This window comes from Embiotoca jacksoni, unplaced genomic scaffold (assembly GCF_022577435.1).
Source record: "Embiotoca jacksoni isolate LCO1_2020_lvr unplaced genomic scaffold, fEmbJac1.0.p SCAF_6, whole genome shotgun sequence".
Classification (NCBI taxonomy): Eukaryota; Metazoa; Chordata; class Actinopteri; family Embiotocidae; genus Embiotoca; species Embiotoca jacksoni.
Genome location: NW_027185414.1, coordinates 3,225,078 through 3,252,742, shown reverse-complemented (window position 1 = coordinate 3,252,742; position 27,665 = coordinate 3,225,078). Strand labels below are relative to the sequence as shown.

Genomic DNA, 27,665 nt, shown 5'->3' with positions numbered 1-27,665 from the left:
TCTATGATCAGGTAAAACTGGACTATAATCAGACCTGCGCTCTGATATATTTTAAGGACTTTAGAGCTTAAAACGGATGTTTGTCCAGACATCTCTTTCTGTTTCTGGTCAGTAATTGTTTTGTTGTTGCTCTGCCTCTCACAGTGCCTGGGTTCCCTTCTTCTTCTTTTTTTTAAACTACACACTCTCATTCATACATCTTTCCGTATCCTCCTCCCTTTATCCTGTCTGCCTCCCCCCCCCCTCCCCTCCTCCTCCTCTCCTCGCACCCCCTCCTACCGCTTGGACTGCAGCAGTTTCTCCTCAGCCTCCTGTCTTTCTGTGAGCAGCCTCTGCAGGTGAAGGATCTCCCTGTGGTAAGAAGCTGTCCTCCCCTCCGCTGCCTCCTCCAACGCTGCCAGCCTGGTTGACGCCTGCCTCCGGTACACCTGCGCGCACACACAGACACAGAGGAATGAGATGTGGAGTGTTGCTATGAAGGAGGTGGATTTACATGAAGGACAGCGCAGCAGAGACGACTGGAGTGGAGGAGGGGGAGTCACACACAATGGGACAAGGTGAGAAACAACAAGACACACACTAACCTGCAGCTCCTTTTGTGGGAAGGCTGCCGGGAGCGCATCTGCACTGCATGTGGAGTTTATTGTTTGGAGGGTGTGTGCTCGTGTGTATGTCCAGCAAAAAAAGAGTTACCTTGTGGACTTATATTTAAGTCAGTGTGGCAGCAGCAGCTGTTGTTGTTGAGCTTCAGAACTACTGATGGCAGTGCAGCACACACACTCATACAAGTGGAATACATGGTAATTGGAAAATGGACAAGTTTACCTCCGCTAAAGCAGAATACCAGTCATGACAAAGAAGCAAAAAGAGAAAGAGAAAGTAAAGAAATGATCCACAAAAGGAAACATTGTAAGACAGCAAGAGGAAGACAGATGCAGAAAAAGATACACGGAGGGTAGAGATGTGTTGCTGCTCTGGGCTCTGCAGTTAGAGACGATATAGAGATGAGAAAAACAAGGTCTGAATAAGGACAGACAGTGTGTGAGTGCCTGCCTTCTATCAGCCTGTGCATTTGTGTGTATGCATGGAGTTTATCACTCTGTCTGCCTGGTAAAGGGAAAAACAAACATGTTGATTTGACTCGTTCACACCACATAATAATGGATTACTGAATAGCTCGCCTGGATTCGGTTCGGAGACATTTTGTCACAGGAGCAAAGTGCCAGATGTTTAAATACTGATGATGAATTTGATACGGATTTATTTGTCTATGAGGCTTTACTTCTACAGCTAGCCTACCCCTTCTTTTAAATAGAGCAATAATAACAGACAGATCAGAGGGCGGCTGAGTTATAATCTACTCCCTCACCACTGTTCAGATGTGAAGTGGTGGATAAATTGTGGAAAAACTAAATAAAATATATTCCAGCCCCCTTCAAATGAATAATTTCATGATGAGAACTTGATTTATAAAGTCAGATCACATTTTGAAAGTTAAGAAAAGCCGCATGATTGAGTTATTTTATCCGCCTTAAAATCAGAAAACTCATCTGTCGGAAGACTATGGTGCACCTGCTGTGTCCAGTATGATTCTTCTGGCCAGTATGGATATGTCACACCAGACAATGGATGTAAAAACTCTGCATACTGTGAAATACAGACATTTAACTGGCAGTAAAAGGTTTACTCAGCACTGTGTAAATTTGTTTGCCAAACGCTTGAGTGTAATGGACCTTCATGTAAAAGTCCTGCATTTAGAGCTTTAAATTTGTGTGCGTGTGTAATTGCTAATACATACAGGTCATTTGCATGTGGAGTTTTGAGACTGTTTGGATGCTCTCCAGCTCCACACGGATCCACAATTGCATGTTGTGTATAACTGCTGGTGGAAAACTGGGAAATCTGGATTTTCTGTGAATTCATGTATAATTTCAAAGTCCGATTTTTCTAAATCGATTGAACAGTTCGTCAGTCGTTGATTACAACACATTTACCAACTACAGACTCCATACAGTAAACAGTTGAAATATTTGCAATTGTAAAATTGTTTTACATGTGTCCAAATTGCTTTGTATTTGTATGTGGATTAGAACATATATTTGTTTGTATTCAAAATTATACACAAATTGTTGTAGACATTTGTAAATCTTATTCTTCATTTGTACATCATGTAATACATTTGTGACCATTTTGAGCCCAATTTCTCTCCAAACAAATGCTTTCCTATTGTACTTTCCTAAGTGTACTCACTTACAAACTACTTAAAATGAGGCCTTTTGTTACAAAACCTTTTTCAGAAAAGCACCAACAGATGCCAACTGCTTTTTTCTAAGGCAACCAATCATCATTACTGAGACATGGATTCATGTTCCTCCCTCAAATACAAACATGGAAGAACTACACGTGGGGAAATTGTTCATGCGTAGTGCTGAGTGCTGTTGAATGAATAGAGCTTTGGGTATCTGAAATAAATGGTTTCCAATAAAAAGTGTGTGAAGCACTTTGTCACACCTCTATATAATTGCACTTCTACTAGTTCTATATGAACCACTTAGTAAAGTAGGCGTTAGGATGATAGGGAGAAATTTATGACCTCATCAGTGACTTTAAAGCAATAATATTTCACAAACTTGACAATTCAGTCAATAGTTGTGGTTCTAAATAAATGCACGTGTAATAGGGCTGACAGTTTTTGCCATTTCTAAATAATGTATTACCAGAGATAGACTCAAGGGCTCACAGCATGTCAAATGATGACTTACTTTCTGCTCTGAGTAAAAAGAGACTTTACAATAATGTGATTACATGCATGTGTTTCTACAGCATGTAGTGCTGCTGTGTGATTCATATAAGGTCACAAGTTAAATCTGGGATGAAACTAATAAGTAGGGTATTAAAGTAAAATCAAATCAAGTTATTTTGCCAGTTTTTGTTGTCGTACCTAAATTCAGGATAACCTGTGTGAGCTACGAGAGAATAACGAGGACATTCTGGACCGATTTCCTCAAGGCTGGCGACTAAAGGTGACGTGTCTGGCGCCATTACCTTTTTTAAGCCAACACAACAGATAAATTTCCACCGACTCCCAAAACGATGTACTAGATATGAGCATTTGAGCGCCCTCTACAGGCCCAATGCATCCTCATCGTGTTATTGTATCAGTACTAAACAAGTGTTAACATTGTGGCACAGTCACAGTTTGATTAGGTTTTAGCCACCAAAACTGTCATTAGTAAAAGATCACAGTTTAGGAGACAAGAATTATGTTTGTTACGTTACGTATGTGACATACATTAAATCAGGTGTCTCCCAACAAGCAGATCGGAAAAGGTTGGAGACCTCTGCATTAAAGTTACAAAACAGTCACCGTTGACATTTGGTTTTACTCGGTAGAAAAGTCCTGTGAAAGTCCTGTGATTGCATCTCTATCACTTTATACTCGTCACCTGACTTCTTCCATTGCTTCTGATATAATTACTACAAACCCGAGAGACTGCAATAAATACAATTGTATAGGTCGTTTTAACACCCTTCAATAATCAACAAGTGTTGTTTTCAGTGTAAGGACAGGCTCGTTCGAATCAATACCATTTATCATGTCACAATGGTTGTTGTTCACTTGGTGTTGGTGTTTCAACATGAGACATTTCAATTATGTTCCTGAGAGCATCTCTTGATTTACTGACACTTGAATTTGAACCTCTTTTATTCCCTTTTTGCCACATTTTTGCTGATCTTTTCAGCGAGAGAGCATTGGCTGTTCCAAACAGTCCAACAACTGAAAACAGGCTGTATTGCTATTCAGACATCTCTAATGCAGCTGTTAAGCTTACTGACTGCAAGCTATGCAAGACACGCTGCTCTGTTTCCATGTGTGAGAGGCCACTAATTGTAAGCAATGTTTCAGCAAGACAGACAGACTGTGAGTTGAGCGGTCGACCATCGTGTTCCAAGTAATGTATGTGGCTGATTATGTTTCTGACCTGGCTTTTATTTACTGACACCTTATTCGCAAAAAGAGTGCAAAACTCTGAATGCAGCTGTGTGCGTGTGATTGTGATTGTGGTGTGTGTGAGCGGGCAAATGAAAGATGTAGCACAAAGAAACAAAGTGCTGATGGAAAAATATGCCTGAAACAAAATCTATCAGGATTGTACATGCATACATGTACACCACTATGTTCCATCCTACAAACGCTTCTCCTGTAACGTAACTGCCGACTTTATCTTGCAGATGTGACTGCTCCTCTGCAGAAGAATATGTATGTGCTTATTAGGTAGCGGCATGTCCTCGGCCACCACCCTGCCTGGTTTTACAATGACAGGCTCCTCATGGGCAAAGAACAGCCATTTCTACAAAAAAAAAAGCCTTTGCAACTTGCAACTTGATAAAATAATAATAATTGCACTTTAACTGATCAAAGTACTAAAAAAATTGTTTTATTAATTAATCATTTCAATATTTTAGCATTATAATTTGCTTGTGCGTTAGCTTGACAGATTTCTCATTTGTTGATTTTATCAAGCGGAATAAGTGGAGTTTTGAAATGGACCTCACAGTTCTGAACCTTTCAGTGCTGAAGGAGTCAGAGTCGGCAGTTGAAGTCACCGAGTGGTAACACTTCCAGCAAGAAATATCAATGTATTTATGGATTTTGAAAAAGTAGCCTTTTAGCCTTTGTGAGACTACGGCATTGTAACATAACAGAATTTTATTTCATGAAAAAATAACTGTTGGCATCTGCAATGTGATGGGGGTACGTGGGAAGTTTGGTTTGGTAGGTAGTGGTACACACATTTATCTCAGCATGATAAAATAACTAATGCAATGGCCACTGCAACTTTGGTGCAGTCATTTGGAACAGTTTTTCAATATTACGCAGGGTAACCCAAAACTGTCAACGACATCATTTATTTTGCGGTGGTTTGTTGAAGAAAATGAAGCACCAGGTGACGTGGAGGCCACAGAGGATATTTACAGTGCACACTCTCAAAAACAATTCAAAGACATGGGGCAGCACACAAGAGCAAATGTGTTTGATCAAAATGAGCACATGCCAGAGACACTGAGGATGCACTCAACAAAGGTTTGAGGGCTCAGAAACAGCAAGGTGCCGACATCGTCTTAGCGGGGGGCTCCAGGACCCTGCTGACAAGAAAACTCTTAATATTCATCTGAAACTTATCTGCATCCAGTCGAGCCTCTTCATACACTGGGCCAGCTAAGAGCGTTAACTTTGAATATGGCCCATCTCTCTGCCCAGTCCACATACTCATTCTCAGTCACGCTCGGTAACAAATGGAACTGGTATTATTTATTGTAGAACAACAATCAGGGAATCAAAATGTCTGCACCCCCCAGGGAGGCAGCAGGGCACCCGCATCAGCCCAGCTGAAGCAGTGGCATTTAGCCCTCACAACAAGCTGAGCTGAGCAACACAAAACCAATATATTCCCTCTCCTGGCTCAAACCCAGAGGCTGCTGACCTTCTCCACACAGCAGCAACAAATTCAGAGATCTTTGGCACTATTTCATAACACTTGTTTCTAGAGGCTTACTGATACTAGATTTTAGGGGGCGATGCAGATATCAATATTAGAGAGTAAATAAATTCTCATATTAACATATCGGCATATATATTGCATATACAATCTATATAAACACACGATATTTAACAATGATCCCTAAAAAGGTGGATACCAAACAATTCAATGGCAATTTCATAATTAGAAATGGATATAAATAAAAACACACATAGAACAATTCTGCTCTACCCCAAGTATCTTTTTCTGCATTATGATCTGTCAAAAAAAAGTTTCTCAAAGTGCAATTCACTGTCTTTTAGGGTGGGAATCTTTTATATTGTCTTTAAACCCTCTTCTTGACATTGAAAAAGAAATGCATTACTTCCCCTTCAAATTTGAAAACAATGTATCCATTACAAATATAACAAAGGGAGCTTCAGCTCTGTGAAGATACGTACGAATTAGTTTCGATGATATTGTAGAAAACTACATGTTGTGACTGTCCATTATAATCAAACTAATAACATGATGCCGAGTCACACGGACAGATGTGTTGAAGACAAATCCATTTTGAAATAGCCACATTTTGTTAGGCAGTCAAGACGGCGTCCCTCCCACGGGAAACTACTGATCAGCATGACTGATGGGCAGTCAGACATCTGCCGCAGGAGATGTTTGCAGATGGGCTGAAGGAAAAGCACAGTGACGTGAGGCGTATTGTTCAGGAGGCAGGGGAGGAGATTTGCTATCAGTCTGAGCTTCTGTAAATTACAAGGTAACACTGAACGAGCATGTAACTCTAAGATAAGAACACAACCTCCAGTTCAGCCGGGTTTTGTCACGTGCAATATTTTTCACATAAGCATTAGATGTCAGTGAATTATGCTACATTATACATGTGAGCATTCATTTTCAAAATCATTGAATATATATTTCAGTGAGTCAGCTCAGGTTTTATGGATTCTTATGTAAATACAGGATATATATATATATATGGATGTCCAGGGTCATATAATAAAAAAATACCTGCCTATAGAGCCTGCAGATGCATGTTATGGGAGGGTATTGAACTTTCTGTATGTTGCAGTGACATGCAGTGCGCTCAATTTGTCTGCTTGAACTTGCTTGCAGGCTTCACGCCATTCATTTTCTGGAGTGACCAGTCACCTGCTGCTTCTTTTTTTTTGTGTCCATATGCAAAGCCAGCTGAAGGTGATCCTTTGAGTCTAACCACCTGCTCAAAGCCAACCATGTATCAGCGCTGCCATATGGCCTCCCTTATGCTGAAATACCATTTGTGCTGCTGCCAGCAACAGGTGCAAACACTCTGAATGCACAGTACAACTGAAGCTGGAGCGAAAGGCTGCAGCGAATACACCTTCCCCTGCTTTCATATGTCAACCTGACGTTATTTTAATTAACACCTCACAACCTCACTAACAACATCATGTCCTTTAATCCAGTCCATTAATTTGCAAAATCAAATTCTGTTTGAAATCCCTTCGGCAGTTATTTCATTTAGCTAGGCATGAAGCTCCACTGCATGTGAAAACAAGTTAAGCTTCAGCTTGCTAAAATTCACCATTTTGTGTCTTTAGCAAAGAAAAAGTCAGCCGAGGTAGTGAAGCAGTTCCATGAAACAATCCAACTACACGACACCACGTTCATCTCAGTGCATCTAGATGGAGACAAATGGATAAACAGAATGGGAACATAGAGTAGACAGTATATAAGCATGGATGGCATGACAGCTCCACAAAATGTAAGCCAAAACATCTCAATCACCCCCTGTTGGCTGGGTCACAAGCCCCGCCCCTTTCATGTTAACAAATAGGACATGAGACAAACTGCAGAATCATAATGAATCCAAAATGTATTTTTCTCAAATCTGGTTTCTCATAAATTATGTTTGTTCAATTGATCATTTGTTCTGCTAAATTTGGTTTTATGTTGTTGTCTGATGTTACAAAAAGGGGGTGTGACATCGTGATTGACAGCCGCTTTGAGTGAAGTAGTCGCATAAGCACAGGTTTTTGGGTGGGGTCTCAGTACCGGGGCTTCATCTCCCAACCACAACGAGTAGTAACAAATGATGTCACAAGTGCACATGAGCACAAGATGGCGGTGCTCGTATCCTCCCACCGAGTGGGAGAAGCGTTGTCCATCTTTATATTTAATCCTAAAATGGAAGCATAATGCAGAAAAAAGTTTTGGCCACAGTAGAGGGGAGAAATACAAGACTGTGGTTGCAAATTCTCAGCTGCCAGCGACCACCACGAAGAGCTCTGTGGTTATACTTTTTAGCTTTTAACCATAAAACATTAGAAAACTAAAAATACACCAGCTGTCTTCGTGGGACCCACAGCAGAATCCTGTGTGTACCCGGGCAGCTCCAAGCTGTGAAGATATAAAACTATACGACTGTACAGCAGAGTGAGGTTGAAGAGCATTTACTGTAAGTCAGCTATGTTTTCTCGGCTAAGTAAAGGTTAGAAGGGATGACATTTCACCCTCTAACCCAGTGCTGTGCAGCATAAACCTCAACTCAACATGTCAAGGATGATCTGGTCTGCCACCTCTCACCAGACTCTGCTGTCATTCCCTACTGGTTAAACATCTTTGACCTTTGCAGAGGAGTAAAGCTTTTGCAGTGAGAGTCAACAGCTGTGTGGAGGTTTGGCTGAGGTTGGCTCGTAATGGCAGAGAATACAAGTGTAAGATAGCCAAGCTTCTTTGTCTGCTGGTTTTCAGAAAACCTCGAAGAAGGAGGCTTTCAGGCTGCAGCCCACAGACACTCACATCACATGCACATAAACACACAACTCCTGTGGTGGAGAACAGGGAAGACAACGCATCCCACAGGTCACTGATCAACTAAGCTCTGCTGCTCAGATGTGTTACAAACATCTGCCAATGTCAACGTCATAATTAGTTCTGGTCATAAATATGTTAACTGGCACACTAGTCTATTCAATTGAAATTAAAGTAATGTTATAGTGCCAAATCACAACACAAGTTATTTCAGGGCCCTTAACATGGTAAAGTCCTCACAACAGAACTTTATAACATTAAACAAAGGAACCCGACAATTCTACAATTCCCACGAGAGGCTGAGAGCAAAAAAACCTCCCCTTTAAAATAAAGAAAAACCTCCGACAGATGGAAGGAAAAACTGTCTTTTAACAGGAAGATAACCTCGGTCAGAACCAGACTTAGAGCTGGACGAAACCAGTTCCCTGAGCAGGACTCTCTCTCTCTCTCTCTCTCTCTCTCTCTCTCTCTCTCTCTCTCTAGAAGTGCACCACTTGAACATTTTCTAGATTTGTTTGCTGGTGATGTACTTTTGTCCGGCTGGAGCCTTAACAACAGCAAACTTCAGTACAGTAGAAGTATACTGGCCTGGGCACATGACAACATACTGTATGTGCTTGAACGGTAAAGCAACCCAAAAAAGGAAGCTATTTTCCTGATTTGTTATGAGCTAATGATTTACCAGTGTTTGGCTGGACAGATATCCATATTTATAAAGTTTTTAAAGCATGTTTAAAGCTATATTTGATTCGGTTGGTACAGGGTACGACATTGGGACGTAGACACTGCAGTTATGGCTCTTGTGGTATGAGCTGACGTTTCGACAGGCATGTGCAGTTCAGTGTGCACTGGCAGCAGTGCTACTATGTTTACCCTGGAAAACATGGAGGCACCATAAATAAACACTCTGAAAGCACTTTGAAAGCACTCCTTTGGTACGGAGAAAAATCTGGTACCCTTAAAGTATACCTGCATAAAGACACAAAGAGCATGCAGACACCTCACAATAGCCAGAGCCTCCTTTTAATGAATCAATAGTGCTCAGGCAACCATACCATGCCATTCAAAGGTTTGGGGTTGTTTCAACTGTCCACTTACTGTTTACAGTCAGTAGTGGCTTATGTGAAGATTGTAGCACCTCTGCCATTGTTGCAGCAGGTTTTGTTCTGCTCACTGCTCTCCCTGCCTTGCACTCTCCTGTGTGCCTGCATGAGACGGCAGGATTGTTCGAGAACTGAACCACATCCATTAATCGCTGCTATGATAAACACAATGTGACATATGTGGCCCTGACAGAATATTGTTTGTGTCAGATGCGTCATCTTAGATCAGCGGATTTGTCTTTGTCACGGATGAAGATTGGAGAAAAATGCCTGCATATCACTTTAAATGACAGCAGCTCAAAAGTCAATGCGCAGATTGGGGAGTAGAGGTCACAATTGATTATATAGCATTGTGTTTAGATAAATGTAGCAATCCACCTAATGAAGCACAGGTACCCAGTATTCTATCAAACACAGAACTGCTTAGCCCGAAGCCTAATTACTCCATCTATACTCTGTACTCTATCACTATTCAAGTGAGGAACACAGTTAAAAAGGTTTTGCAGTGGTGTTATTGTGCTCCGAGTGTTATTGGGCAGAAGCATTGCGTCTCTGTTTTCTCAGTCATTTAAAGATGTTTGCACTAGGGCTGTGCAGTATGATGACAGAAAAACATTTATCATTTCATATTATGTTCTGCTGTTAATTTTGTTGCGTCGCAAATCACTCTCTTTACGTCAATATTTCTTGTCACGTGGATCACACTTTGCATTCTTCCACACCACACGGATGCAGACGGGAAGTTTGCATGAAGGAAATACAAACATACATGGAGGAGCGTTAACATGAGACAGAGCAGGGGGGAGAACTCCAACCAGCCAAGAGCAAACGAGCAGCTCGGGCCTAAACGAAGGGCTTCTTCTGTTGCATAGGTGTGGTTGACACTCGCGCATCTCGAGAGGCTTCCGCCCGCCGCACACCATATGGTCGAAGAATCACATGGCCCAATTTACATGCGTAAGAAACCGCAGCTTCATGAGTTAACGCGTGTCCCAAGGTACAAAACATCAAGCCAAAACACGGCAAATTGAGTTGCCTCGTTTATATCGACAGTGTTGGGAAAAAGTAGGGAAAGAGGAGGAAATCCACAAAGTATTGCACTACTCCACAACAACAGATATGTGGTTAGCTGTGTTTTCTATTTACCTTTAAACAATAATTAAATATCATTTGTGACATCCAAATTGAAAATTTGCTAAAGGTTCTAAATAAAAGGAGAAAAGTGATCAACTATGGACAGCTAAGCCTTTTATTAGTATATCATTTAAAATGTAAGAGGGATTACGCCTTTATGTGGTCATTTTGTACAATCTGTCGATTCATGGAATTTATAGAAAATCTATACATCATGATATGTATTTCTACCTGGATAGATGAAATTTGTGTCCTATTGCACAGCCCTAGTTTGTATGGTTGTTCCTGATTTCAACAGACAAACTGTTTCAATTTTCACATGACCACCTAACTAATGGTTTAAGATAAACGTGAAAATCTGTGAACCTACCTTTTAAGTTTCTAATAGATCAAGTTGCAAAATCTAATTTTGTCATTTTTCTGATAATTGGTAATATACTACTGGAATATACGGTACTGTACCACCTAACTAATGGTTTAAGATAAACGTGAAAATCTGTGAACCTACCTTTTAAGTTTCTAATAGATCAAGTTGCAAAATCTAATTTTGTCATTTTTCTGATAATTGGTAATATACTACTGGAATATACGGTACTGTACATGTGAAACCCTGACAAATATTATTAGCAAATGCATCGTTCAAATTACTATTTATATAGAGAGTACAACTGATGCTTCTATGTATTTTCCCAAATCACCTTTTCCCAAAAAACAGCTCTGTTTTTACACTTAATTGTTGTTAACAAGAATGAAAACTGCCAACAGCAGCATGAACATAATCCTTTGGATCAATGGCATAATTCAGACAAGCATCACCAAGCAGATATTCTCACCACAAAGGTCAAAGCTATCATAATAATCCACACTGAGGAGGATGGGAGGGAGGAACAGAGGTGGGGAGGATAAGTGTTCCACCTTTCCAGCCACACACATGCGCACATGCACACAAACACTTACACAGTGTGTATCAGTCAATGAGTTTATGAAAACTGGGGTATATTATGGGCTTTTTTGTGATATCTGTGCCATGTGTTGCAAGTCTGTCAGTCAAAATGTTGTGGGAGGTATATCCTCCACTGTTGATGCACTTCATCTATATTTAAACCTTATGTTTCAGACGGAGTGGACAGATTTAGTGTTTGATCAATTTTAGCCAATATTTTCCTATCACAGAAACATTTTAAAATTGATAAGAACTAATAATTTCTACATTCCCAGGGAAGTTCACCGTTTCTATGCACTGATGTCATTTTGGGCATTAAAGTTTATCATTCAGCTGCCTGCATTATATATCTTTGACACATCTGTGTGATCACTGGTCGATGTATTGATACCAGAATTTGTTTCACTTTCAGTTTGGCTCTGGCTTTTGATTCAATTTAACATAGTAAAATCCAGCAGTTTGCACTATAGTAGCAATCTTTGGAACATGTACAATTAAAACAATTTTATGTTTAGGAATATACTTTAACCTTGTCAGTGGAATTGGACATGGTCAGACTGCAAATCTAAATACCAAGCAGTTCCTACCAGCTAAGATGAAAAGGATTTTTTTTTTATTATTTTGAGTCTCTTGATGTCTATATTATATGCTATAAAGGCATTTAAACACAGCGTTTGATCTTATTAATCTTGCCAGGATCTATGCAGAGTATTGACTTTGCGTAATTATGTCTGCACAGGTGCAGATCCAACAGGGTGTCGGGAACTCAGTGTTGTACAGACTTCTGCAGATGTGATTACACAGCTTAGACTTTGCTTTCATCTCGCTGATTAAAGTCTTTTCCATTATTGATCAAAGCACGTTTTGCTATTGGAAATATGGACTTGCTACGGTAGTGATTTGTAAAGTGATTTAATGTGATACTTTGCTGATGGTCCTTGTGGGTAAACTCCCCTCTGGTTTGACCTTGAATGAGAGCTCAGGATAAGCAGCATGAACGGAGCCGGTACTGATGCAAAAGCACAGGTACTGTACACATTGTTCTAACCGTAAGTCCTCCAATTTCAAGAACAAAGTCATCAGAACTGATCTGACGCCTCCGCCGGCAGGATGATAGCATTCGTGTATTTCAAAACACTGTTGACTTATAGATCTGTCTTGTGATGTGACAACACGATGGTTAAGGTTTTCTTCAGACCCACAATCTAACTGGTTAGGTTGAACTAAATATCATGGTCTGGATTACTATAGGCATTTAGTTAAGGTTTGGCAAACGTTGTGGTTTGGGTTAAAATGACTACCTTAGGAGAGCTTCGTCATCATGGTTACAATGACAACCATGTGATTACGGTTAGGGAATGATAATGGGAATCCATTATGTGTCTTGTGTGTTAAAGCCCAATGTTCTGGTGACCAAACTATGCCCACCTAGCCTGGATCTACCCGATCCAAATTCAGACCATGAATATACATGTTTGCTGAAATGACAGATTTTGCAAATTTCGTTCTAACTCCATATGTGATATTAGCACCTGAAGGAAAGAGACAGTTATGCAGTCCTGCTCTACAAAGGACTGGTAGACTGAGAGACACCCCCCCCCCACACACACACACACACACCAATGGTCCAGCAGATGCTCAAATGGGATGCAGATACAAAGGAAGAAACTGAAGGCAGTGAACATTGATGACCACTTGAAGGTTACAGACTCTTTTTCTCTGCCTGGACAAAGGCTGTCATATTTATTCAGTCGATGTTTTCCGAAACCTGAACCAATCTTCGCCTGTTCATTAACTGTGCACTACAGATGATGTTGTTAGTAACATGAAAGGTGCATCCTTCAGTGTCTATTTATGCTATTTATTATCTACAAGTGCTTTTACACTGTCAGAAGGCCTTTCCTTTTACTCAATTGAATTCTAAATCCATCTGAAGGTTGTAGGACAGGTACAGCAGTCTTTGGTAAATGAACTATGACGCACAAGATGAGGCACAATTATGCATGCCATGTCTATGACGAGTACATTTTTAACGATAATGATAATAAAGTTTAATTGTATAGCACCTTTCAAATGCAGCTGAAAACCCTTCACACCAAGAAAATTACATTCATTGTGTTCCACATAAAACAGATATGAAGGAACATAAAAACACGACGAAATGTCATTTCAAAATATAAACAGATATTAAATGCATAGGAACAGATAAAATGAAACCGAAAACATGAATAAAATAGAATACAAATATAGAATAAAACAATGCATTTAAAGGCGCGGTAGTGCAAAGTGTGGGCGAGTGTGATTGAGCGTGAGGCATAGCTGGTTGATGGCTAAAGTAAAGAGATATGTTTTAAGCTTTCTTTTAAAAGTATTTGCTGAGCTAGCTTCCCTGATATCTACAGGCAGTTTGTTCCACAGCTTTGGAGCAGAACTGACAAAAGCTTCTTCCCCAGCTTTATCTTGGCTGTTGCTGAAAACCTCCAATAAACCAGCAGCAGATGATTGCAAAGTTCTTTAGGCTCATAATTATCTATATACTAATAATAAATGGACGTACCTAGGCTATATTCCTAAGGTGGAGAAATTAGGTTTTGGTCACCATGTTAATGTGGGCCTTGAAACTTAGATCTGGGTCTAAGATTACACCAAGACTTGTCACCTCTTGCCCCAGATTATTTTCAAACATTTCTCTCTTTGTTTTGGGGCATACTAAAATCATTTTAGGATTTTATCCTCGTTTAACTTTAGGAAATTATTGCTCATCCATTTATTTATTGCCAAAAGACATTCAATGATGGAGAACATAGCCGCATCTTAATTTGGTTCCGTCTTGTTGTAAAGTTATGTACCATCAGCATAACTATGGAAATGAACATTGTGCTCTCTAATGATGTTCCCAAGTGGCAGCATGGAAAGAGAGAATAATAAAGGAGCGAGGCTGCACAAGGGAGTGCAACCCAACAGCAGCTTTCATGTTCCTCAGACGCGACCTCCAACGCTGACATAAAACTTTCACCCTTTAATGTATGTTTTGAACCAGTTTCAGACATCGTCGGACAGACCAACCAACTTCACAAGACGATTGATCGTATCAAAGGCTGCGCTGAGGCGTAGGAGGAGTAGAATTGAAACCTAATTTTCGTCAGGGTTTATTCTGAGATCACTGACTATTTTAGTGAGTGCATTTTCAGTGCTGTGATGTGCTCTAAAGTCTGACTTTCTTTAAGAAAGGAGGCTTTTTCTGCACTGAAACTATATTTTCACGTATCTCACAAATAAATGGAAAGTTGGATATTGGCCTGATGCTGGTCAGCGCATTGCCATTAAGGTTAGGTTTCTTCAGTTCGGGTTTTACAACAGCTGTTTTGAAGACATCTGGGGAAAATAATTTGTATAATCTTGAGGACATGACTTGTAATGCTGTTGAACACCTGCTTAAAACATGCTGTTGGTACAGGGTCAGAGATATAAATCAAACTGTCATTTTATTTGAGTCATACTGTAATGCCCATTGCACGTGATAATGTAAGAGCAGAATCAAATACTTTCAGGACACAGGTGCATATTAGTGATTCAATTCAATGTGCAACTAAGAATGTGGGCAAACTCAGCTTCCTGTTTGTGTGCCTAAATAACACATGTTCCGGATGTTTATTGTTCTGAATTCCTGTATCTTGCTCAAGGACACATCAAACTACGCTCTTCAGGTGAAGAGCAATCTCTCTAATCATTACACCATCCAGCTCACCCTGTCATTTGCAGTATCGGAAAACTCAAGAGTTGCTCTGTGCGTGCAACAGTAAGATGTAATTGGATCCCTATAATAACATGGAGAGCAGGAACATTATATTATCTATTTAAGCTTTGAGATTACTTTTCAAATTCGATTTCAGATTCCAAAATGTCAAATGTCGCTCCAAAAGTCGACCTCGTCCCGCGTGTTATTCCTCATCCACTATTTTCAAATCAATGGTAGACCTTTCAAGTTCAACATATTTACATTAGAGACCAATTAATCAGTCAGTCAACTTGTCAGTCAACCAGTCAATTAACTCAGTCAATACACCAGTGTTTCAACCAACCAATCAGTCCGTCAGAACACATTAAGTAGCGGTTCGCCAACATTTAGTCACTCTTCATGTGGAATCTATAACACTGCTGTGAATGACAGGGAAGAATGGTGGATCTGATATTCACTATACACTATCGCAGGATAATAACTGCCCCTAACAAGAAGTTATGACTGCTTTTATCATTATTTGATTATTAGTTTATTGGCAATTCCCTGTATGAGCCAGCTGTCATTTGTTCCCTTTCGGAACTTCATTAGCCACCCACTTCCTGTTGTTCCTCTCTACCACTCCTCTGCAAACAGTGACCATTGTACCAGTTAGTTTACAATCTCAGCAGTTTGGTCACATAGCAATAGTATCCAGGGTATAAAGTAGAGTTTTTCAGAGACAGACAGTTCGCAGCTAATTGGGATGTTTTGCGGAACCAGTAGATATCTGGGAATGTCTGGATAGGTCTTTGACACTGAATTTCCAAAAAAGGTAGAAAGCACAGAAAATGAATTGTTTTAGGTATGTTGGCCCTGAGCAACTTAAGAATACACAGGAAAATAAATAAAATACAACAAAAACAAGAGAACATCTTCTCCCCATGTGCAACATTAAAAAAAAAAAAAGATGCTGCAAAGTGAGGAAACAAAACTAAACAGAGAATTCAGGTGCATGTTTTTTGTTTGTTTGATATTTGTGATCATTTAATTCCAATACTATTGCAGATATTGACTGTTAACCCTGCAGTATTTCTGTAATTGTTAATGTTTTCTGTATTTGCGACGTTTTTCAGGTACAGAATACAGGAGAAATGTACATACTGTAAATACAATTAGAATACATCCTACCTTCCTCCTCTATCTGGCCACAAGACAGGAAAAGTACTGCCTGGCATGACTAAGGGTACTTTCACACCTGCCTTGTTTGGTCCAGACCCTCTTATTTTTTAGTTGGGTCCAAACCAAAATAGTATGTGTGAAATGTGCCTCGGACCTCGGTCTGGACATATGGACCAAGGTTAGGTCAGATTTAAAGAGAGGGTCCCGCTCCAAATTAAAACACTTTTGGATAGTTAACACTGACTAACTGAGCTCCTCACCTTGGTGTAAGGGTATTCACTAATGGAGATCGTGTTCATATACCAACTAAAAACAATTCCCGGGTTGAGAAATAGAGAATCTGGCAACACACAAACGATGGAAAAACCTGGTAAATTGCAGAACCAGAACAAATCAAATGTGTGTGGTCCCAGATGACAACATAGCTGAGCTGCCCTGAACTATCCAACTGGTCTGCAAAGTGATGAGATGGGCAATATTGTTGGGCCCAAGGTTGCTTGGTGATGGAGGCTGAGGTGATTAATAGCTTTGCACATACAGGGATGTTCCCCCTCACAGAAGGGCAACCTCACAATGCCACACTCAGCATTTCAATTTAATTTCAGCCATAGTGTTTACCTCTACCAATAAATGCTAAAGACACTTTTTGCAAGCGTTAGAAATACATTATGTTGCTTTTAATTTCCCTTTTGAATGGCTAGCATCTGGTACATTTGAAAGTGTGAACTGCAAACATAAATTAATTTATTGCTGGATTGGAGACTGGATGTACATTTGTAGCAACAGAGGGGCAGTTATGCATATTGGCAGTTGGTAGTGGAAATGGTCCTTGTAACTTTGAGCTGATAAAAGAGGAGAAAAGGAAGAAAACATTGTGATATAAACAATACTGATGTTTGAAAGCATTAGAAAAAAGGCTCTGCAAATGTTTTCTGAGATAACAAATGCATTGTCAGGCCTTAGAGACACCATTCTGTAGGGTCAAAACGTTGAATGTTTGTTGATGATGTGTAACTCTGCAGAATAGCTTTACATGTTGCGTGTTGCATAACTAGAAGCTTTATTTTGTCTTGTACAATCCCAGTGCCGTGCCTTTGTTTTTACAAGTGCAGGGGTAAACTGGGCAATTCTGCCCCTGGGATTGACTCAGCAAGAGCTTCCTCTTTCCGACATCTTTCAAAGGGGTTTTTAACGCAACAGACTGGTGGCTAAAATATTTAACAATCTGCAAGTCACAGGGAGGCCTGTTGGGCAATTGCCAATGCAACATCCACCGATCCAATCTATATTTCATGGTCCTGAATGTATGAATGACTGGCTTTTCTTTATATAGCATCTTTATATAGCATCTATATTTATCAAGATGGAGGTAGTCTTGTTAATGCCCAAATATAGAGATAAAGTAAGAGGTAATAGGAGGAATGAAGTAACTGCAACCATGACTCACAAAAGCAGTTTTTTGAGGTTTTCCTAAACCTTTTGAGGAGATAAAGACCCGAACTGCTTAACTCTCCTCGCTCAACCACAGCCCACTTACCCAGAGCCAGAATCACAGAGATTTCAATCTGAGAGTTGAGACCAGAACCAGACTTTTGTTGGGTCTTACACAACCAATCAAGCAAGGTCTACAAATTAGTTTAGGCATGGCAGAAGCCAGACTGATTAGCTGGGCATTCTTTCAGAAAGTCAATGCCCATCTGACCTAATGAACAGAGGCAGGCCCACTAGATAGACTGGCTAATCACCCTCCATGAAGGATTTCTACTGTTATTACCTGTTCAATAGCTTCATAGCTTATATGACTTCTGAAATATCATGCCATTTATGGCAGTTATGGCATTTCTGACCTTCTCCTGTCTTTAAATGTTATCAACATTTATATATATATATTACTTTTGTTCCATTCTAGGATATATGTAAGAAATCTTAAGGATGTGAGGAAGAATCCAGAACATGTTGTGACTGATCCTGATGAGAAAACAGCAACAAAAGGGTGGGTTGGAGAAACGGCACTGAAGAGCGCTGCCTCTAAATGCAGAAAATTAACTGAGTTATTTGGTGGAAGCATCAGCAGAGATGAGCAGGAGAGCTGGGCGGAGGGCCAGAAGAGAGACAAAGAGCTGAAGATATTCCCCTTAGTAGTAAAGGACAAGTGGTCATGTGGGAGGTGAGGTAACTGGCTTTGGGTTTGTGTTCAGGCTATCAAATGCTAAGTTCATGAATTGTGTTAAAACGCATCATATGAACCAAATGTGCAGGGCAAAGAGTTCCCATGCTGCCTTCAAATGGAACTCGTGATGCTGTGTTTACAACATGGAAAGTCGTGCGCACAGTATGCTTGACATTCAAGTGGTTAGGTCAGGAGAATACCGCTGCCAGGCAACGGCAACATGAACGGTGTCGAGAGGCCACACGACCTAACAATTTAGCAAGCTAGCAGGCAGGTAACGTCATGCAGGAAATGCAAAGGCACAATGATGCAGGGAGAAGATGAGGCTGTTGCAACATCAACATTGTCCTCAGATGTATTTTTAAATCACGAATATAAATCTATACGACAAAAATTATGATATATAAAATTACTATTCACCAAAAAAACAAAAACAACGAAAAAATAAACTACTCCCAGCAAAAAATGCAAAACTCGCAAACTCTGGGCTTTCAGAAAGTTCTGAGGCCTGAGGTCGTGTTAGAACCACTGGCGCAATTATTGATGGTTCAGGCCCCAGTTCAAGACGGGCTTCCATTAATGTTCACAGCTATATGCAGCTCAGGTGCTTTCAGACCCTGTGCAGTATTAAAATGATAGATGCACAATATATACGCCACAAACCGAACACATTCACTTATGGTCTGAATCATAACGTACTTAATGTATCTATATTTGTCTTGTCTTTGTCTTTTTTGCCTTATTTTCAAATGTTATGAAGGAAGAAGGCATGCTGGGAACTGCTACTTGGTTTGTCCAATGACCTTGTTCCCTGTCATTTGTGATAACTTGCGTCAAGGTCGTAACGTACATTTTTTTTCTCACCGGTTCAACTTTTCGTCAAGATATTCGGCGGACGTTGGCTCAAGCTGCTTAAATCTTATTTAATAAGCAGCATGGGACAATCAAGACTCAGGGGATTGGCTATACTCTCAATACAGAACATCAGAGCCAGGAATTTGGACGTGAGAAGTTTGATTAATGACTTTGAACTCAAAGCCCTCAAGATGAACTGCTAATAGGTGAGTACAGGTTTCTCTTTGTTATGATGTGGGATTAGATCAGGAATTTAAATCAGTGGCAATGAAATTGTTACCTCTCATATGTTGTGCGCCTACTGTAATCTATGTTTGTAATAACATAACATTTGGCCACAACATCATCGATGATGGATTCAATAAATACAATTGATAGCCTATGTGATCAGGCGCCGTCATGCATTTACTCTGTGTAGGACTAGTAGTTGTCAGAAAAAAGTTACTTTGCAATTATCTGGAGTGGTTGGGTGTGGATGTCCGTGCCCGTGTGCACGCACGAAAATGCGCTTATATTTTGGCCCGAGAAAAGTATTTGCACCGGGGCCGATGACACAGGACCTGCTCAATAACCCCACTGCTGCCAATTGCTCTTGGCACAACCGACAGTGAAGCCCCCTCCAACTGTTGGTTTTCTTCTGGGGCGCATGCACACACAGCCGTTTACAGACACACTAACACAACAAGAAAAAAAGGGATATCAATCAGTTCAAAGCGCTACCTTACATTTCTTTACCTGTATAAAGTGGGAATTCATATTTCATCTTTTGCTGCAGGCTATATTTCAAAAGAGAGCATAAAAAATAAATGCTGTGCTAAATCTGCAGAAGCAAGTGAAACTGAAAAAACAACTCTATCCAAGACATTGAGAATTTCCTCCCTCATTTAGATTTAATAGGCCAGAAATATAGAAGACAAATTTATAAACACAAAGCATAAAACTATATGATGAAAGGCAATAAGAGGTTTCAAAATAGTGATAAATGCACATACAAGACTCACTTCAAGGTACTTGCCAGGTAATACATAATCTCCTTTAAGAGGAGGGCTTGTGTTGTTCTTATACGAAGAAAGTCACGGTGTTAGTTAGTTAAGGAGATAAAAGAACGGCAATTTAATATACAGTAGAGTGGCATAGTACAAAGGAAGAGTCTTTTATCAGCACCAAGCTGATTAACGTTGGGATACATCTTTGACACAGCTCACCAGAACGCTGACACAACCAGCATCGCCGCTGGGCCGTTACTGCAACAGTAGCTGCAGGGAGAAAACCTCTTCTACATACCTCAATGTGCCCCGACTGTATATGGGAAAATGAAATCGAGCTCTGAAAATGACAGACCTGCCGCTAAGCCTCCGGTGCCTTTTGTATGATTACACTCATTTCCCACTCCTTGGGGGACATTCAAAGAAATCCACAGTGTGGCTGGAAGACAAGTTATCGGAGAACCCATTACAGCGCAAATGTTTCATAGTACAAAAATTTGACAGTAATGCTGGCAAGTGATCTGCAGTTGTTTTTATATTACAACTGAATGTTTGTGAATGTAGTTGTCCTTCATGTAATGTCATTTCCAAATGCGTTATTGCGTGTTGAATTATCATCCAGAGAATTTGTCATTGAAATGCTTACAAACATAATTTCTGGCAAACCAAAGGTCAGGTCTTATCCGGGTGCGTAAAGCCGAGTTCACACCGACCAAAGATTTGTGACAAGACCAACCTGTTGTGGAGCATTGCAGGGAAAGGTTTCAGCAGTGTGAACTGGCCCATTGCAGCTCGAGTCAGACCAGCTGATGGTGTCGCCCGTGACTCAGCTTGTCAAGTCAAAAATGCAGTTTTATAATGTGATAGTGTAATAGTGAATATTTTTTCATATTAATTAGAGAAGCCATCAACTCCTATAAATGACGTAACGGTGGGAGAAAATGAAAAAACAGACGATTCCCTGTCTCATGTTTATGGCATAGATTTGCATACGTCCCCCTGAGCTATTCCATCGATGCACCATTTTTCTTTCATTGTTTTATCACTACTAAAAATGCAATTGTTGCAACTAAATTACTATCACTATACTCGTGTTTTCATGTTTCTTGTTTTCAGATGCTACAAATCCAGCCACGAAAAACCTAAAAAGCCGTTGGTTAGAACGGAAGCGAACAGAGTCGTTGCTGTGGAGATGTTGAACTGGCAGGTTTCACAACGTTGCACACTGGAGATCTGCGAGTAGTTGCCGGTGTCAAATCATCTCGTCGCTAATGTTTGGTCTGAACTGAATAAAACTACATGAACTGATGTGGTTTGTAAGATTCATTAGTGTGTTTGTGTGTGATATGTTTTTTCTTGATCGGCTTCAACATCAAATGCGTATCTCCACATTCTCTTAATAAAGTAGCAGGAAGACGCGGATGTTCGGGAGTTTTGTCACAAAATCCATCACCATTTCACTAAAGGTTTGTTACTGCACCAATATCTGAGCGCTATCATTTTACTGATGGATTAACACTTTGCTGTTATATTATTTATTACTACACCAAAAATAACCACAAACCACCAAAGTTCCATTACACAAACACATCAAAACCCTGAAACATATAATTAACATCTGACTCCAGTATCTTATTACCACAGCATTACATTTCCTCTGCACCGAGACAAGACCATTCAGTTATCATAATACCAACATGTTGTCCCCAAGCCAAGAAAATGTTTATTTTTTCCACTCAGGGCTCCGAGTTATAATCAGAATGCTAAAAAGAAATATAAATTTGAATTATAGACGCATAAAGAAGATATATAGATTTCTCAAGACACGCGATGCCAGATTTCGATTTTTGAATAAAAACTGTTTAGACAAATTCTCAATAAGGAACATTTCGTAATACTCTCAAAAGCTTCAAAACATTTGACTCAAATTATGAATAAAGTCATTAAAGTCAGAGAAAACACTCCAAAACACTGAAGTAATAACTTTTAATCTTTGTATCAGTTTTGACACTTTATTTTTTATATAATGAAGATCTTGAAATCTGAAAAAGATTGTTTCCAGTATGTAGCTGCAGAGAGGGATCTCCATCTGGAGTGGATTCAGGTGGTGGGGTGTCTGTAGCCCCCCTCCTACTCATGCATGAGGTCTATGGATTCATGCTCACAGCGATTTCACCTCATTAATGATGACTGACAGTTTCTTGCCATTTCTCCATGGAGCCAACTGATCAACTGGCTTTTCTCATCTCAACACTTTATGACTTTGGTAGCTGTCAGCAATTACTGTATGTACAATCCCCCTGGAGATGCCTACAACTAGTAGCCTACTGATACAGGGATGAAAATAAGAGTGCTGATGATTTGTACACAAGCTTGTGTAAACCTTTACTGAACCCGTTTCTACACTGCAGGTGGTTGAGAGATTGGTGATTGCTGTAAGGTGTTCAACTCATGTGGCTGTGATTTTGAGTACATGTGGAGTACTGAGTCATGTGACAAAAATTCATGACTTCAAGTCATAATAAATTTTAGGTGGGCCAATTATAGATATATCTGTGTCAGCGTATATGTTGGCCAATATGAAAACTTTTTTACGTGGAGGATAATGCAGAATTTTTTTAAATTAAATTCAAATTATTAAATTTCCACTGATGTCAGTGGGGACAATCAACTGTAAAAACAGTCAAATACATTTTTGTGACAAGTGTCAAAAGTGTTGCAAAATAATTTGTGTTTATATGTGCTTTATAGTATGTAAATAAAGAATACTGGCCGTTATATGAATATCCTTCATATTGGTATCCGCCTCAAAATCTAGTATCAGTCAGGCTCTAATTTTAAGTTTTATTTTTGGCACTCAACAAATACCACCTATCACCTAACTGTGTTGTTCTGTCTAGTTTTTACAGTTTTGTTATAATCATTTTGATTTCCTGCATTTGACCTGATGACTTGAGCAGGAACAGACCAATACCAACTAAATCATATTTTTGGTCATAGATCTAAGCTAAACAGAGCTTTATATAGTCCAAGGAGAATTGAATGAATTAAAAACCTAAAAAGAACCATGTGAAACCTGTAATTCAAGGGCTGCACAAAACAAAAACATTGAATCAACAAAAATGTTGTAGGAGCCACTCTCTCCGACACCGCCTCCCCAAAGATCAATATCACTACTGGCTCTTGCCTTCCCATAAAGGGCACTGGGATGACACCCCGATCCAAATCCCAAACCATAAATCATTCATAACCATCAGGTAAACAAGAGTCAAAGCAGAAAGACGGAGGCGGAGCCCGGACCTTTTCCTGCCTGGTACAGAAACACAAGATACTGTAGTCACAAACATCCTCTTGTTTCCCTTCTCTTACATCCGTGTCAAAGTCACATGTGAAGCTGGAATAGATAAAGTCATTGTTTCTCTAACTATTTTCTTCCATCTGCCTTTATGTTTCCACAGAACATGACTTGAACATGAGCTCACCTCAGACTGAGTCAGAGGAGAAGGACTGTCCTCCTCCAGAGGAATTAGAGTGTAAAATCTGCTACCAGCGCTACAATGTCCACAACCGCAAGCCTAAGATCTTGGACTGCCTTCACCGGGTCTGCACCCGCTGCCTCGTTAAGATCCTGGACATTGCTGATGGCGCGGGCTGCATCTCTTGCCCCTTTTGCCGACACCAAACTGAGATCACGGAGTACGAAGTTTCAGCTCTGCCTGACGACGTTAACATCATATCTCACTTGGCGATGCGGGACAAGTCTTGGAGCTCGGACCAGAGCAAGGAGGTGGTTCTGACTCCTAAGAGTTTCTCCTCATCCAGCCCTTCTCATGACTCCTCCAACTGCCTGGTCATAACAATCGTGGAGGTGCAGAGGGAATCACAGCGCTCCCCGAGCCAGAATGGCAGCTCTGATGCGTACGCTGAGCAGAGTCTGGACTCGGTATCGATCGGCTCCAACGGGCCCTCCGATCAGGACGCCCTGTCCAAGTTCTGCATTCATGTCCCGCGTATCCTGGTCTGGCTGCTGGGTTTCTTATACTTTGGCTCGCTGCCTCTAGGAATCTACTTGTTGGTGATCCAGAGAGTGACTCTGGGCATCGTCTGCGTTAGCTTAGTGCCATCGAGCCTGACAGTTTGCCTGGTCTATGGATTCTGCCAGTGCCTGTGTCAGGGCATGTGTGACTGCTCCTCCAGGGGCTGACAGGACCTAAAACCGGTCCTTGGACACAGACATAATTAGCTGCAGACAGCAGGCATTTAGGGTGGATAGATAAGGGTGAAAATTATATCCTCTCCTGCACAGGCTTACACAAGCCTAGCAGTAAGTGAGGGCCTTTGAGATGAAATAAGAAGACCACCCATAGTGATGTGCTGTGCTTTTGATAGGCCTACTGCTGCAACACAGACACCAGCTTGGCCAAGAGGAACAGAGCCGCTGACGAGCTGTCAGTGGGAGCAGAGCCTGTACCTACGTTTCTGTGACGTACTTGTGTGACCTTAGTTTGTTCTATGTTGTGCGTATGATCTAGTCTAACATAGCATCTGAGGGCAGACCTTTAATCTTTGAATTACCTAACAGCTCTGATCATAGTCCAGGGCCCTCCAGTTATCAACATTGTGTACCAAGAAAAATCTTGAATCAATCAGTTTGAAGTGAAAGTTGGATTTACTCATTTGGAACATGTGGATATCTGTAGAGCACTAGAAATGAAATACCATGTACAAAATGGAAAGTATAGAATTGAAGATATGAGTAGATTGAAGAGACAAAATTCAAAGTATTTCCGTAATCTACATTGAAAATCTGTGTATTTTTTTGTTTTGTTTCCTCAAGATGTAATTAAATCGCTTAATAACTGCATGTGTACATAAGTGGATAATCACCAGTTGCCAGTAACAATAAGGAGGAAAACTAATGTCTGTTTTAGGGTAGAAGTTCAGAGCCCAGGCACTTCTTAGACTGGCTTGACAGGTATTAATCTGTTTCTGACCCTGTTGGCATAGTAAATCTGTTGCAACATCTTTACATTTTAATTGAAACCATAGACTGTATAATTTTTTTTTTTTTTTTTTTTTTTTAAATACTCTATCTCCGGGTGTGGACAGTGAAGCCAATGCAGAAGTGCCTTAATGTGTAATACCATTGGGAGCCACTAGGGGCTGGATTAAAAAAAAAAAACAACAACTCTGGTTTCAAAAAACTCCCATTCAAAAAGCAACAACTTCTTTAATGAAATAAAAAGTCAACACAAGAGGGCTTTCTCTCGGGGCGTGGTTTCTGTGAACCAGACTCCAGGCTATAAGAAGTTCACAAACTAAAGGATGACATCATGGTGTGTCGGTTGGTTTCAACCCTCTTTTTTGAGGTGTGTGACCGTCAGGTCATATAACTAGAAGTGAACGCAACTGACTTGCCAACTTCTGTGTACTCTTGAAGAATGTAAAGGATACTAGAGGATAGAACTACTAATTTGGCAAATTCTTTTAGCTTAAAAACTTTAAACATTCCAATTGTTTCTCACTTGGAAAACGCATATTTGCAAGCAATGTAAATTTGTGCCACGACTAAATACATAACATCCATGGAGAACAGTGAATTGCTCATAATACATTATCTGTTACAGCTGCAGGTTTGGGCGGAGGTGTGATGAGGTGGTTACTGTCGCTTATCGAATGTGCATTCCTTCTCCTTTACATCTCTCTGTCACAATAACAGACACATGCCATGCAGGCTGCTGTGCTAAGTTGATTTGGTGCAGGTGAGACATGAATTAGGATCATACCTCAGGTTTTTTGATACGTTATCAACATCGAGCTCCACACTTTCCATTGAGTTCATTCTTGGGTTGAACATAGCAAAGTAGATGTTTTGGTAAGCATGTTTATGCGGGACCTTCATGCTAGAAGCCAAGGTGCATATCCTGTGCATTATTTATATTGATTCTTTTGTATGTAATAGTGCTCCTCTACCATGTACCCTCCTGGCATATAGTCTCACTATAAACTGTGGTTGTTTTGGCATTATTGCATTTTTTTTTTAAATTTTTTTTTAATGTAATTTAAGATGCTTATCACAGTACATTAAAAAAAAAAAAAAAAAAGCTATTTCTGACAAAGACTACTGAAGCTTTAAGCTTCTCTTGGTCCAAAAAAGTAGTTGTTCTTATGTTCAATACACATTTTGATGCTCTATACATATTATGGTGTCAGAAATTTGTCCTGAGACATTGTGATTGTAATAAAATCCCACCAAAACAATGACTGACATTTTCAGCATCATTTGAATAAAAGGTTTAGACTATGAATTGTTTTATAGGAGTGTTTCATTATGTAAGTGGAATTTGCTGTTCATGAGTTGTGGTTGTGGTTTTATCAGTGCTGATTCGTTTCGGGTTTGGATGGAGCAATTATGCGCATAGACTAATACAACCTTTTTTGTACGCACAAGCAGGCTCCAGTTCTCTCTTAGGGGTCTATTTAGAACCTTTTCTGTACAATGTTGATAACTGAGGGACCTGGAATTAGTATTATTTCACATATTCAATAAAAGAATTCAGGTAATGATTCTTTTGAAATGCAAATGTAGCATTTTGGGAAGAGAATTCAATTTGTGATAAGCCCTTTCTGTATAATGGAAGTCATGTTAATTCTCTGGTGTTTGGACGCTAAATTTTTGTTTCCTTCTCTCATCCAGTGTTTCTCTACGTGTCTCTGGACCCACCCCTGGAAATTTTACTGCGTTTCTGTCTATGATATACTGACTGCAGCTCTCAGTTTAGTACCAGACTGCTGATTACAGATGCTACAAGACAATGAAATAAATGGAGACTTATTTTCTATCTGTTGCTTGTGCCTGCTGCTTCAGTCTGATTTTTGATTGTCATAACGGGTTTAATCTTGTCTGTATCATCAAGCTCAAAAAGAGAGGATGCTGCTTTCATACTTCAAACCAATAAAATCACAAAAGTGAGAGCATATTTGTAATTTCACAGAAAGACAAAGCAGCTGTGTTGATTCCTTAAAGTGGCCATTTTAATATCCAATCAACTGGATTGCGGCAGACTCCTTTGCCAAATTTTAACAAGATTTTCTCCAAACCTCCACAAGTTTGATGAGATGGAGGTCTGGCTACACAAAATAACTGTCAGCTGTGAACAAGAAAGTGATTCACCAAAGAGACAGACAAGAAAGGAATCAGTCCTTTCACCATTAATGATGCTAACTCAGAATGACAT

At 40.1% G+C, this 27,665-nt stretch overlaps 2 protein-coding genes across 3 annotated transcripts in view; one reads left to right on the top strand and one right to left on the bottom strand.

The window, feature by feature from the left end:
• Positions 1-27,665, bottom strand: part of cep89 (centrosomal protein 89) — a 62,664-nt gene that overhangs the window by 10,992 nt on the left and 24,007 nt on the right. For both annotated transcript variants that reach the window (XM_069174316.1, XM_069174317.1), the window contains exon 17: positions 280-428. In XM_069174316.1, the coding sequence (XP_069030417.1) occupies positions 280-428 (149 nt within the window). The remainder of the gene's footprint in view (positions 1-279; positions 429-27,665) is intronic.
• On the top strand, positions 332-27,265 carry LOC138213295 (E3 ubiquitin-protein ligase RNF182). The gene is made up of 2 exons (XM_069174318.1): positions 332-557; positions 23,886-27,265. The coding sequence occupies exons 1-2, from the start codon at positions 494-496 to the stop codon at positions 24,629-24,631; spliced, it is 810 nt and encodes a 269-aa protein (XP_069030419.1). The 5' UTR covers positions 332-493; the 3' UTR covers positions 24,632-27,265.

Excerpts from the sequence above, each read along its gene's own strand:
- LOC138213295 (XM_069174318.1), top strand. The coding sequence starts at position 494 with ATGAAGGACAGCGCAGCAGAGACGACTGGAGTGGAGGAGGGGGAGTCA. Across the intron at positions 558-23,885 it reads GTCACACACAATGGGACAAG|AACATGACTTGAACATGAGC; the intron begins GTGAGAAACAAC and ends ATGTTTCCACAG.